This window comes from Panicum virgatum, chromosome 1N (assembly GCF_016808335.1).
Source record: "Panicum virgatum strain AP13 chromosome 1N, P.virgatum_v5, whole genome shotgun sequence".
Taxonomy (NCBI): domain Eukaryota; kingdom Viridiplantae; phylum Streptophyta; class Magnoliopsida; order Poales; family Poaceae; genus Panicum; species Panicum virgatum.
The window spans coordinates 51,746,420-51,759,860 of record NC_053145.1 but is presented as its reverse complement, the minus strand read 5'-3'; the positions used below and the strand labels follow the sequence as shown (position 1 = coordinate 51,759,860).

The window sequence follows — 13,441 nt, the reverse complement described above, 5'->3', positions numbered from 1 at the left end:
AATATAAGGAACTCGGCCATCTATCAACTGCAGGTACATCACAGCCGCCGTAAGCTGTTTGTACGGCACAGTAGACGTCAGCTCGAGCAGGAGCAGGAGCAGAGTTAGCTCGCAGTGCAACTGAGATACCTGCACCCCGTGGAGGCTGGAGTAATTCTAATTTTGTGGCTGGTGATTGTTGTGCAAATGGAGTATGGACCGCTGTGGGACCATGCACACCCTCCACCGTCGCCGCCTCCTGAAAGACATAATGGAGATGGCAGGCTTTATGTTTTGGAACTGCACGCTTCGGTAAGGCAATTTTTTTTAGATTATAGAAGAAATATTCCGGTCTTGATCAATTACATGTGAACTACTACAGCTAAAAGAGTTATTAGACTCTAAACCCAAATGAGAAATTTCCTAAATACAAGAAAGAAACCTACAAAACAAAGAAAGAAAACTGGAAGATTAAGCTTCAATCTTCTTCGTTCCTGCTATTGTGTTTCTCTACGGTAAGGCAATGCTCTAGTGTTTCTCTCTCTGTCGCTTTAGTTCACCGGCTACTGACAATGATTGTGACAATATGGGCATGTGGGTGGACAGAGCCTATTATGATCAAGTTGCTGACTTGAACAGGAGGGAAGAGTTGCCTGCTGAATGCCACAATGCAAGGGCAACGCTGAGGAGTGGAGAAGTACTGCTCCATGGCTGTTGAGTGGTGAGTGGTAGGATATCAAATCTCGTCAAATTGCAATTGGTCGTCTTATGGTTGTGTTGTTGCGTGAGATCAGGAAGTGTTTTATACTGTTTTCTTTTGGAACCATTTTAATTAGTTTGCATAGGTAAGGGAGATTTTTTGGATCACATTAGATCAACGTTCCTAAATTAGCACGCCTTAAAAGTTGTTTAAATGAGCAGCCTATTGTACTGTTTTTCATAGAAACAAAGAAAAAGAGCAGAAATATAACAAATTCAGTCGTCTGAAGTTTATTTGCTGCAACGAACAATGACCCGTCCAAGAGGCACTTAGTACATGCATGTTACATCATTCCAGCCGCCGTAAACTTGTCCGAAGTCTGAAATGTACGGCGTATTAGACATCAACAAGAACAGGAGCGGGAGCAAGAGCCTCCGTGCACAGGAAGCGACAGGTGCACCCCTTGGCGACGCTCACGCCATTGCCTCGGAACCAGACGTTGCAATTTTCTCGGCACGTTTGATGGCGACACATTGCACGGCGAACCGAAGACGCCGAGCAAACCAATCACACAAACCCGCAAACCAATGACACTAGGACTTGCTGATCAGCAATTAGTCAATTTGTTTGCGGACTGCGAGCAAGCAAACGAGTTGCAGAGAGAGAGAGAGAAAAAAGGAAAGAAACCCATCAAGCAGCGCCTAATGGAAGTGCGGCCTCAACATCATGCGAAAGCTATGGCGTTGGAGGATATAACAAGAACGAATCATTGCTGAAGAAATTCTGCAAGGTGTAAGGTTACAGACATCGCCGGAAAGACGAAGGTCCAAACAAACGCAAAAATTTCTCCATGTTCCTGGTCTCCGAACAAGTGCTTGCAAAAAAAATATGGTAGAAATAGAAAATGAAGCTTCAATCTTATCTATGTTCTACACCATCTTGTCTGAACGCTATGTGACTGACCTCTTTGCATGCCTCCGTCACATAGCCTTTCAGTTTCAGTATCATCTTGTCACGCAGCAGGTAGTCTTTGACTGACACTCTATAGACAACAAAATTCATCCACTCAAGGATGGATGTACACACCATGGCTCATTTCTTCTTTTTGGACGCTAAGTTTCTGTGGATCATATCAGTCACTATTTCCAATTTACAACAGTGCCAAATCTGCGGCTCGGACCAGTTGAAACATGATGATATATGTCTAAAAGACAAACTAATTCCACACACATCAACAATAGTAGTTTTATGAACCATCAACTTGCCTCTGTTTCTTGCTTCTCCACATTTCCTTCCTTTGGCAGCTCCTGCAATGTGGTCAGGTTACTCAACACACCCTCCTGTACTGAACTGGAAACAGACAGTCCATCAGCAGGAACAGCTGGGGTCGACCGGCCTGAGTTGGAGCCTGAGTATTGGCCCATGGATTGCTTTGATGTGTTCAATGCATGACAATGTGGGCAGTAGTATGTTACGTGTGGGTAATCTTCCTTCCGTGCCAAGCCTGCAAACATTAGTATGTTATAGGTAACGCGTCCTTGTTTGGGGTACAATATGTGAAGGAACAAAAGTGCTTGGTTTATCATACACACCATTATGCATATGACAGTTGCCACATATCAAAGCATACGACTGTGATGGGTCCTCCCCCACAAGCAAGGCAGCAATTTTTGCAATCCATCCGCCATCATTGGCCCCTGTACCTTGATGGTGTTCTACCACCATTGGAGCTGGTGCAGTTTCCAAACCAGCACTCGCAGTTGGACTGGATTCAGTTCCTTGTGCTGGGGTATGAGCAGCAGAGGGGCTCCCAGTCCTGCTTCCTCTTGCATTGGGTTGCTTCCTGTTTCTCAAACCATCGGATGGCAGTATCTCAACATCGTTGCTTCTAGCCACTGCTGCATCCAACTTTGGTTCTTCACCAACATGAAGTTTTAAACCAGTCTCCTCCCCAAGCTTTGATGCCAAAACTGAAGCTGCCGCGGCCTTTGCAGCTGGATCAAGATCATATTTCTGGACATGTACAATACATATCACCATTTAGTATCGGTGTCGCAAGAGATGAAAAAAGATCTGACACCAGGAAGTCATGGATTTTTGTAGCTTGAGTACTGGATACTTGTCCACTTACCTGAATAAGCTGCTGGGTAAGATAATAATTTGTTCTCTCTTTAAGCTCATCAATCTTGGCTTTCCTCTCAGCCCTCAACTTTTCAAGGGTCTTCTGGTCTTTTCGCTCAACTGTGAATAGAAACGCATACAAATTCGTTGAAGCAAAATGGAATAGTGATAACATCCTAGACCATATATGTTTACGTAGGAAAAGATTACCATGATAGTAGAAAACATAAAGGCAATGGATCAAGATCTTTATTCAAAAACCGATGTTATCTCTTTCTTTCTTTTTGTTATCATTTCTCCAGACTAAAGAACGATACCCATTTGTCAGATGTACAACAGAATAATCATTCAATTTTTCACAATCAATGCAAATTTCTAATTCTTCATTTGTCAAGCAACTGTAAACTATCATTATTTCTTAATCATTTTGCGGATAGAACAGCAGTTGTGACAAGTATACAGTACAGCATATAGCTACATAACTTGAAGGTGCATCCAATCATTATAAAGGGAACAAAACATGACAAGGGCTTTAACCTACTTGGTATAACAGGACAGGGACAAGTATTTCCATTTGTCTTCTTAGGGACAAAGATATCAATCTACTCTCATTATTTGCATTGACAAAATTTCCAATTTCAACAACCACAAATTTCAAAATGTCGATACATGAAGAGTAATGAGGAAATAGAGCAGCATCCAAGGAAAACAAATGCAAGGTTCATATTATAAGGGTTCTGAAAATACCAGACACATATTTCAAGTACTGAGGTAAATCTCCCCGACACAAGTGTTCATGCTGAGCACACAAATTTCACAAAAGGCAAAACAAAAGGAAAAATGAGACCTCTGGAAATTTTGCACACAAGCAGAAGTGAAAAGACTGGTATCACATGTGTTAGAAACAAGGACAGAACTGATTTTGATACGAAAGAAAGACTGAATCTGACTATCCCAATTCAGAAAGACGGAAATTGCCATTTGGGGCACTTACGCATCCTTGTGAAGCTTACAACTGTTGAATATATCACAGAGGATACAGCTGGAAGAACAAACATAGGCAGCACCCGAATTGCCCTCATTTGCCAACTTAGATCCTCATCTCTTGTCATCATGATAGCATATACAACAGCCACCACCTGAAAACATGGTTTAAAGAAAATGTCAGCTGCATCATATACAGTGAAGAGTGAACTAACAAGCTAAAAAGAGGGGGGGGCAACTTCGTAATCCCCAGGGTGAAAAACAAAACAGTGATTCACATGATAAAGGAGCATAATGACAAACCCAAAAAAAAAAGCAGGAAGAACCCAAATGGGACATTCTCAGTTTTGCCAGAAAATATATCATATTCATTTCCTGTAAACACACCTATTGGCTGTTGCTCCACTCAAAATATCTGATCTCCTAACGTTAACAAAATAGTATCAAGCACTAGCACATGACAGAACTTTCTGAACGACTGAACAAGGGTCTTCTATGGAAGTGGGATGGGAAAAAAATTATTGCCACAGGAAATATTTACTTGGTGGTAACTACAAATTATAAAGGAAACCCATGAATACCATTGGATTCAGGAGCATTAAAGCTTTGACAGAAAACACAGGAAACTGAAAGCAGCTGTTAATTTCGCATTGCAAAAGGATCATCCCTCTGCAACGAATTTTAGGCCAAATTATCATATCCATCAGTGAGGCTGGGCATGAACTTCTGCATCATGAGAGAAACTTGTCTACAACTCCCTGGAAACCTAAACGTCCTACAGCCCACGTAGACAATACGTGTACCTGAAACACAGTCTAATTTCTTCGAGCAGTAAAGCATTTGCCCTTTTACCCTTGGGTCGAAAAAGAAAAACGTCCCCATGTTTTTTAGCAAAGCCATGCTTTCCTGGTGTTCTACCCCCACCCTAGGTAAATCTCACGGTGCCAATAGACCACGGTGCGCAGCAGACAATTCAAGGTGACACGCACAACGCCTATATATCGCATAATCAGCGGACCTAGCGACAACAAATCGAAGAACCCTAACGCAACGACGAACACAACCGCCACCCCGCGTCCGCAGAGACCATCTCAAATCAGGAGAAGAAAATAAGAACAAAAGGGGGAGGAAGGCAGGAGGGAGGGGGGGCGGGGGGGGGGGGGGGGATCGGCGCGCGCACACCTCGGCGAGGACGGAGAGGACGATGAGGTTGCGCACGGCGCGGCGCGAGAACTGCGTCCGCCTGCGCATCCGCGCGTGCACGGCGGCCTCCTCCTTGGACAGGTACTGCAGGCGCTTCTCGAAGTCCTCGCGGCCGCCGAAGAGCGCCCGCCACATCCGCCCCAGCACCCCGCCCCGCTTCCCCTTCCCCTTGGCCTCCGCCGCCTCGGCCTCGGCCGGGGCCGGCGCCACCTCGTCCGCCGCCGAGGACGAGGCCATTGATCGCCCGCTGCGTGGATCCGCGCCGCGCCGGATCCGATGGGGGAGGGAGGTGGTGGGCGTCGGCACCCGCGCGGGCTGCCTGCCTGCCTGCCGCCTCTGGACGCGACCCGAATGGAAGGGCGGAGGAGGGGTTTGGGGGCTGGCTGGCTGTCCTGGGCTCCTGGCTGGGCCCTCGAGACTCGAGAGTCGAGAGCTCCCCTGGTGGCCGGGTCCCGGCGCCCGTAGCTTTTGGGTGGCTCGGTCGGCGTCCCCGTCCCCGTCCCCGTCCCAAGCGTTGGCTGTTGGCTGTAAACTAGTGGACGGAGACGCAGGTGATTTTCAGGGGTTCGGGAATCGGAGGTGGCGTTGGCTGTAAACTAGTGGACGCGCCGGAGTTGGGAAAAGGTCGGAAGGAACTGGATGCGCGGCGGCCATGTGCACGGCCACCCGTGCAGCCGTGCGCCGACGGGCGGCCCGGCAAGTCAAACACGCGCCTCGTGAAGGAGGGCAGGTCACCCAGCGCCACCTGCCCACGGTCTACCGGCGCCCGGGGGCGGAGTGGGATCGGAGACCGGCTCCACACGCGACGCGTCGCCGTCCATCATGCCTCCATGTTTCCTCCTGCCATCGATGTTTCCGCCGCATTTAAAATGGAACGCCCTTCCTGGTCCAGCTGCCGCCGTGGCCTTTTATAAAATCTTTAAAAAGGAAGGTATTTTATTTGATGGGAGAGAAAAAAGGCAAGCCATGACGGGGGTTTCTGTGACCAGCTTCAGGCAGGGTCGTGCTCGAAGAGTCGTAGGATGTACAGCAGTACGTACGTACGTTGCTCGATCACAAGTCCGCAGACACGATTTTGACTTTGTAGCCGTGAGGCTGCTCATAAAGCCGTGACGCGCTGACGTTGGCATCTCACATAGCTGTCTGTTTCATGGAAAGTGACTAACGATGTCCGTTTGCGATGTCCCTGTTCAAACACCGTTACTTTTGTACAGCACAGATTTAAGGGTGGCTTTTCATACGAGAAGCCCGCAAGCCACAGCTGACGCGGCCCTTTTTCTTTCCACGTACAGAAATGATCGCGCTGTGGGAGGACTGACGAGTAACCAAGCCCAATTGGACGATCAACAATCTGGCATGCCCAACGGCCCAAATCGCGAGCCCAGCTTGTTTGCGGCCCAGTCGTGCTCCCGGTCAACACTACGAGGGAGCAACCTTCTTTTTTTTTTTTGATACAAAGCACAGCTGTGCTATATATACTGTTAGGCAAATCGCCCAAAACAAGATCCATTACATAGCCTGGGACTTAGCTCATAAACACTTAAGAGCCGGATGTCAACACTTACGCTCCATGGACCGCTAAGCAATCCGCCAGCTTATTACAACTTCAATTACACACAATGACAGTACAAGAGAACTCTAAATGCATAATGTCTCTCATTTGATGCACCAAACCACCAATAGCACTCCGATCAAACATGCTGCCTGAATGATGCTCTTATATGCTGCAATAACTTCAGCTTGCAAGGATGATGATGCATAGGTGATGTTACCCGCCCCTCAGCTCGAACCTCACCACTATTGTCCCTCACAACAAATCCCCAACCCCCTGATCTGTTACTCGGATTGAAAGACCCGTCATAGTTGATTTGTACATGTCCAGAGGGGGTGGTTTCCATTTATTCCGGGGCTTCATCGCATTCCCGTTGTTGACAGCCAATTCTAGCAGTTTAGAGTTCGACCGGTCAGACCGGTCTGTCCAGTTGTAATCTGAGTAGGCTTTGTTTTATTTTGGAAATTCTTGTATAAACCGACTTGGAGAGGGGTACGACTTACCTGGCCTATAAATATAAAGGCTAAGGCCGATTGAGGTATTTCCAATCGAATCAATCAAACTATCGCATTACTTTTTATCTCTCAAACCCTAGTCTTTTCCAACCCTAGATTGCTTTCTTCTCTCGTCTCAACGGCGTTTGAAGACGTTCTGAGTGGCCTGCCGACCTCAGAGCAACCCTAGCCGCGCAAGCTCCGACGGGGTCCCTCCCGAGCTCGCGTTTCTAGGTCTTCGCGGTTCTCTGCTCCACACCGGTCAGACCGGTCTGCGGAACCGGTCAGACCGGTCTGCGGAACCGGTCGGACCGGTCCGCCAGGGCATCGCTGGTTCAGATCGTTTTGACGATCTCCTGCGCGTTCTAGCGCATTCGAGTGTGTTGGCGCGATTCTGTGTCAACACCCTTCAAGTTTTTCAAACTCCAACAGGTAATAACATACAAAGTTATAGATCTCATTCTCACTCTGCCTCCTTTCCACCTTCATTGGCCTTGTTTTTTGCTGACCACCATCTCCAAAGAAATACAATAACTTTCAATTGTTTGCTCCTCTCCAATTCTCAAATCTTATTAATTGTATCCACTCCTGATTGACATTTCACCAATTCAGCTCTAATATCTTCAATATTCATGAGGCGCCAACATAGCATGCTTACATTTGAAGAACAGATGTCCACAGTCTTCATCAAGTCTTCTACAAAACAGGGCATATAGTGTCCATATTAATACCACTGTTAGCCACATTTCTTCTTAATGGTGTTATGTGCTAATCTCCACACAAACATCTTAACTTTGTTGGGGACTTTAAACTGCCATATTTTGTGTCATTTAAATTCACACTCACTTCCATTTATATTTCGAGAAGTTGAGCAATCCCCGGCCTGTAAGAGCATCCCTTCTTGAAACTGCCGCCTTATAAGCTGATTTAATTGAAAATAATCCTTATGGGTCAAAGTACCATGCAAGCCAGTCCTGATATGCACATTTGTTCAATTGTTCTCCTTATAGATTAAATTATTAGGTGATTGGCTCATCTTTTGTGATATTCATTCTTCGTTATTTATCATATACAATAAAATTTTCTTAATGTTTAATATTTTGTTTGTTGTACATTATTATTTGTTCGTTATGTTTAACAATTTTTGTTCATAAAAAAATATTTATTTATGTTGTTAAAATATTTGTTCCGAGTATCTAAAATTAAGTATTTAGTATTAAAAAGTTTTAAAAGAATATTGTGCAAACATAGGTGAGTGTGGTCTTGTTTTGAAAATCTCGTCGTAAGAAAGATGCATGATGCCCAAATTTAATCTGGATGCTCAATTTAATACTTATAGCTTTTTTAGTTTTGAATTTGCATGCATGTGGGTATGCCATCATCTTTGTCTTCTTTTGCATGCATGTATTCAATTTCTCTCATGTTTAGCTCGCAACATGTGCAAATACTATGTGTGATCTATGTTATTGGGCTGACGGCTCACGGCTCATCTAATCTATTCTAATTAATCTTTTTAGGTGATTTTTGGTGGTATTGTCGCCTGCGGTAACACGTAGCCATACCTGTTCCCATTCACAAGCGATTATAGGCTCATATCTTCTCCCTCTCAATTCCTAGTCCTTGGTTGAGGACCTACCTAGGAGTAAGCCCTACCGATCAGAATTCGTCAGAAAAAAAAATGTAGGTGAAGAACGGGATTTTTCTTTTTTGACGATGCAAGTGTGCAAGTAACCTCCGCGAGGTCCGGTCCGGCCCGACACGACGTATCAGCTGACTATAAATGATGGAGTTTGGAGATTTAGGGGGTCGTATCGTATCGCAGGCCTTGCTGTTGGCCTACAAGTGGGCTTCTGTTTGGCTCGACTGACAGCCATCGATCGATCCCAATCAAAGCTTCCCCGGTAATCTGGTTAGTATCCAGTACGTGCATCACATGTCATGTTCGTTTTAAACTTTTGCTTTTAATTGTCCGACTGACTAATCGGCTTGATCCTTCCGTCTCAAATTTCACATGACCACTATTACAGAACAGGACTTTATTTCAGACCATTTGTCCCGGCTGGCTTTGGACCCGGGACAAAAGGTGGCTTTTATTACGGGTCCAACGGCTAGCCGGGCCAGCGGGGGGAGGGACAGAGGTCTTTCGTCCCGGTTGGTGGCTTCACCTGGGATAAAAGGCCCAACCCTTTTGTCCCGGTTGGTAACACCAACTCGGATTAAAGGGTGACCCTTTTGTCCCGATTGGTGGCACCAACCCGGACTAAAGGACCCTTTTGTCCCGGTTGGTGTTACCAATCTGGACAAAAGGCCCCTCCACGTGATAGTTCAAAAGGAAGTTATTTTTTACTGTGTCACATGTACTACTTAGGTGAGTTGGCAATGACTTTTTTTAAGTTCTTGGAACTTTTTAGTATTTAGAAGTATTAAATAAAAGTTAATTATAAAACTAACTGCAGAACCCTGGGGCTAAATTGCAGACGAATCTAATAAGGTATATTAATTTATGATTAGCGGATGGTTATTGTAGCATCACTGTAGCAAATTATGAATTAATTAGGCTCATTAGATTCGTCTCGCGAAAAAGCACTCAGCTGTCAAAAAACATTTATAAACAGATTTTATTTAATACTATAAAATAGTAAGATTCCTTTTGATGTGATAGAGACTTCTAAAAAAAATTTGGTTCCAAACAGAACCTGAATTACTTCAAGGGCTCTACAAGTCAGACCTCAGACGGTCGTAAGGGATCACACCAATCTGTTTCTCACCACTCACAAGTCTACCAGCCGGCTGACTTTGCCCCTATTTAGTTCTCATCCCATGCACCCCGTAAATTAAAAAAACGTCATATCGAATGTTTCGACACATGCATGGAGTACTAAATGAAGTCTATTTACAAAACTTTTTATATAGATAGGCTGTAAATCGCGAGACGAATCTAATAAGCCTACTTAATCTATGATTTGCAACAGTGATGCTACAGTGACCATCCGTTAATTATGAATTAATTAGCACCATTAGATTCGTCTCGCGATTTACAACCCATCTGTATAAAAAATTTTGTAAATAGACTTCATTTAGTATTTCAAATTAGCAAGATTTTTTCGAAATTTTTTTTGCGGTTCGCCTTTACCGGCCTGATCGATGACCTGACGACAGATTGTAAGAGCGGCCGATCGGTCGGGTCCAACAACGAAACTTTTGCTTCACATTCCCCGGAGATCTCGTGGGCTTCTGAACGTGCGCGGCGCAGTGGGATCACCGGATCAGGCCATCAGGGCATCAGGCACGTATCGTTATCTCACGTTCGATCGAGCTGAGTTTCTTTTTTTTTTGAGAATTTCGAGCTGAGCTGACGGCCTGCCAATGGAGAAGGGAGTTGAAGCATTGAGGAACCTGCGGGGTCTGGGCCGGCCACCGCGCTTTCGCGCCCCGGCCCAATCGATCAGCCCGTGGCGCTCCGAGCTGAGAAAGCCGTAGCGGTGAACCGGTGAGGATTGAGGAACCTAGGCGCTCGTGCGTACTAGGCTACTAGCACAGAATTGTCCTAGAATGATAGAAGCATATGTCAGGAAACTGCTTATCAGAAACCTTTCATCACATCTCAAGCATCCGGGGCCAGCGTCTATAGCGACGGGCCGGGCGAGCGAGTCTCGCGGCGACACACACACCCCAAGGATCAGCGACTTGCCGACACCGGAAAGCTAGGTGACCGGTACTTGTTGGTTTTCATTGCTGACCCACACGGAAGTACGCCCCCACAAACCCACGTACCGACGTACGGCCAGCTCGATCAGGCCTTTTCAGCTGCGTGCCGCGAGGACCGAGGAGGAGCTAGCTCGACCTGCCGGCGACGTGCACCGATCAGAACTTTTCGCTTTCAACACACGGTCACACGCACACGCACTGGCACTGCTCCGTCGTCGTCGTCTCTCCCGCCGCCAACACACATCCGCTCCGGCTTCGGGGGCACTGTTCCCGCCGGATCGCGAAAGGGGAGCGGAAAGAATATAATGGAAGCTTGGTGCGTGTGGTGGTGGCATATATGCGGCGGTCCCTGGCTGGCCGGCCGGCCGGGCTCGCTCGGCCATCACCCATCAGCAAGCTGCTAGCTACAGAGTGCGACACGAGGGTGGAGAGCGAGCGAGCGAACGAGGGTGGTCTCTCTCGTGTCGTGTCTAGGGACCCGGCCGCACGTATCGCGAGAGGTCGGCAGGCGCGAGAGGCCAGCGCGCGCCTGCCGACCTCCAAGGAGAGGGCCGCCGCGCCGGCAAGCGATCCTTCACGTCGCGATGACGGGCGGGTGCGGGGAGCTGCTGAAACCGAGTCGATCGCGCGTGACCATGATGTAACGCGTGACATGCATGAATGGCTTTACCGATTCAAACTACTGCTCTAGCTATACGATCGATAAACAGCAGGTGCATGCTAGCTATGTGTTTGTACGGATAAACTGCAGAACATCAGTATTAATAGCCAAAATTGGCACCAACCGGTCTGACCGGTCCGACCGAGCGGTCTAACCGGTCGAAGCACTGTGGCCAGTCCGGCAGAGACCGGTGGGTTTGACCGGTCTGATCGGCTTAGGAGGAGTCCGACTGTAATTAGGGTTCTTTGTAAATTTATATCTGTAAAAGAAATTTTTTGGGGGATAAGTCCATCCCACCCTATAAATATAAAGGGTCACGGCCGATTGAGTATCGTCCAATCAATCAAAACACAATACAATTACTATTTTTTATCGTCTTTACTTTTTTTTCAAACGGTAGCTTTTCCAACACTCATATGTTCTTCTTCCTTCGTCTCCGCACGTTCAGTTGGCCTGCCGATTCTAGAACAACCCTACGTGTGTCTACCCTGACAGGGTCTCTACCGGGCAAGCGTTCATCGGTTGTCGCTGATTCCACGCAGGAGGCGCTGCATCGAACTCCTCCTCGCACCGCGGGACCTAGCGCGTTCGTGTGTTGACGCGTAAAAGACGTCAACAATCAGTTCTTGGTTGGAAGCTAAAATTAGGAGTGAGGTGTATTTTCACAGTCTATTTTCGTGTATCCCGGTGTGCTCCGATCCATTGGACTAGTCCGGAGGGACTATATATATTAGAGGTATGCTTGGGATGAAGCTAGGTACCTACTCGTGCTCCTCCGTTTCAAATTATTATTTATTTAGTCTTTTCTAAATACATAAATTTTGTTATACATCTAGACATGCTATATATTATACACATAACAAAAAATTATACATCTAGAAAAATCAAAACGACTAATAATTTGAGATGGGGGAGTAGCTAACAGCTGAATAGTGATAGTGGAAACAGGTGGAGTTGCATTGTGTGCAAGATCGACTAGAGCTATATATATAGTTTTAGCTGTTGGGATTCAAACAAACTCTAAATAAAAGACAATAAATTTTTAGATGTGAATAAACTCTGATAAAATACCTCAATAAATGAAGACGAAATGTATGCATATCTTTCCGGTTAGGACAATGTAACATGGCATGCTTTGATCGATCCTGGCAAATGAGATGGATGCTTCCAGCTCCTTCTAGATCATACGTATTTTGTTTAATTCTTACAAGAATTAATTAATTAATTGCCAGCAGCAGGCTAGCAGCAGAGGAAATAAAGCTGGCCAGCTGACACGATCGTCGAATTAAACGCGTAGAATATGCGGTCGCCCACGCGCGATCCGATGCGTGTGAAACCGTTGAATTCTCGCTCGATCTGGGAAAGAAAAATGTTAACCTGACAGGGAAACATTGAATTTTTGTGCCAAATCTCGGAGCCGCCGGTAGCCTAGAACAAAGTAGTACTGCCACTTTGGGGCAGGAGCATAGTACTCTTGGAAAATTTGTCTGGGGGCCTTTCAGGGCGACTGGGCGAGGAACAAACTGCCGCCCTTCACATTGCTTTATTCTTCATCAGGGTTGAAAAGAGGGGATTATATGGTACTGTACTCCTTCAACAAACCTAAAAAACCCATCACCGGCGGTCGGAGCTAGCGTCATCAGTTTGTATTGGACCTGCAGCGAGCCTGCAGGCTGCAGCTAGAGCTAGCAGATGTAAGGCGTTTTTGCTACGGTCATGCAATATTTTGGTATAGGATCTGACCAAAAATTTGAGCTGGGATTAGGGTTGCCCCATGCATCTCTAAGCCGCCCACAGTTTGTTCTTTTTGTGTGGCACAAAGCATGACATGCATACACAAAAACATTTAGTTTTTATTTGCGGTCAAAAAACATTTAGGTTGTACTCACTAGTAAAAACAAAGAATCGGATCTTGAGGCGGTAACGGTATGTAAAAGTTCTCTTCCTACTAGCGCGTGCCAAGGAGCACGTCCCATACGTAGGCTTACTAGCTAGACATGAGGCAACGGCATGGTATTGCGAAAGATGAGCAACAAACT

At 46.2% G+C, this 13,441-nt stretch overlaps 1 protein-coding gene across 1 annotated transcript; it reads right to left on the bottom strand.

Moving 5' to 3' along the window:
• Window positions 1-1,512: 1,512 nt before the first annotated feature.
• On the bottom strand, window positions 1,513-5,367 carry LOC120656535 (uncharacterized protein At2g24330-like). Its single transcript, XM_039934649.1, has 5 exons — window positions 4,967-5,367; window positions 3,795-3,939; window positions 2,811-2,920; window positions 2,272-2,692; window positions 1,513-2,183 (listed from the first exon to the last, which is right to left on the bottom strand). The coding sequence occupies exons 1-5, from the start codon at window positions 5,222-5,224 to the stop codon at window positions 1,936-1,938; spliced, it is 1,182 nt and encodes a 393-aa protein (XP_039790583.1). The 5' UTR covers window positions 5,225-5,367; the 3' UTR covers window positions 1,513-1,935.
• Window positions 5,368-13,441: the final 8,074 nt, after the last annotated feature.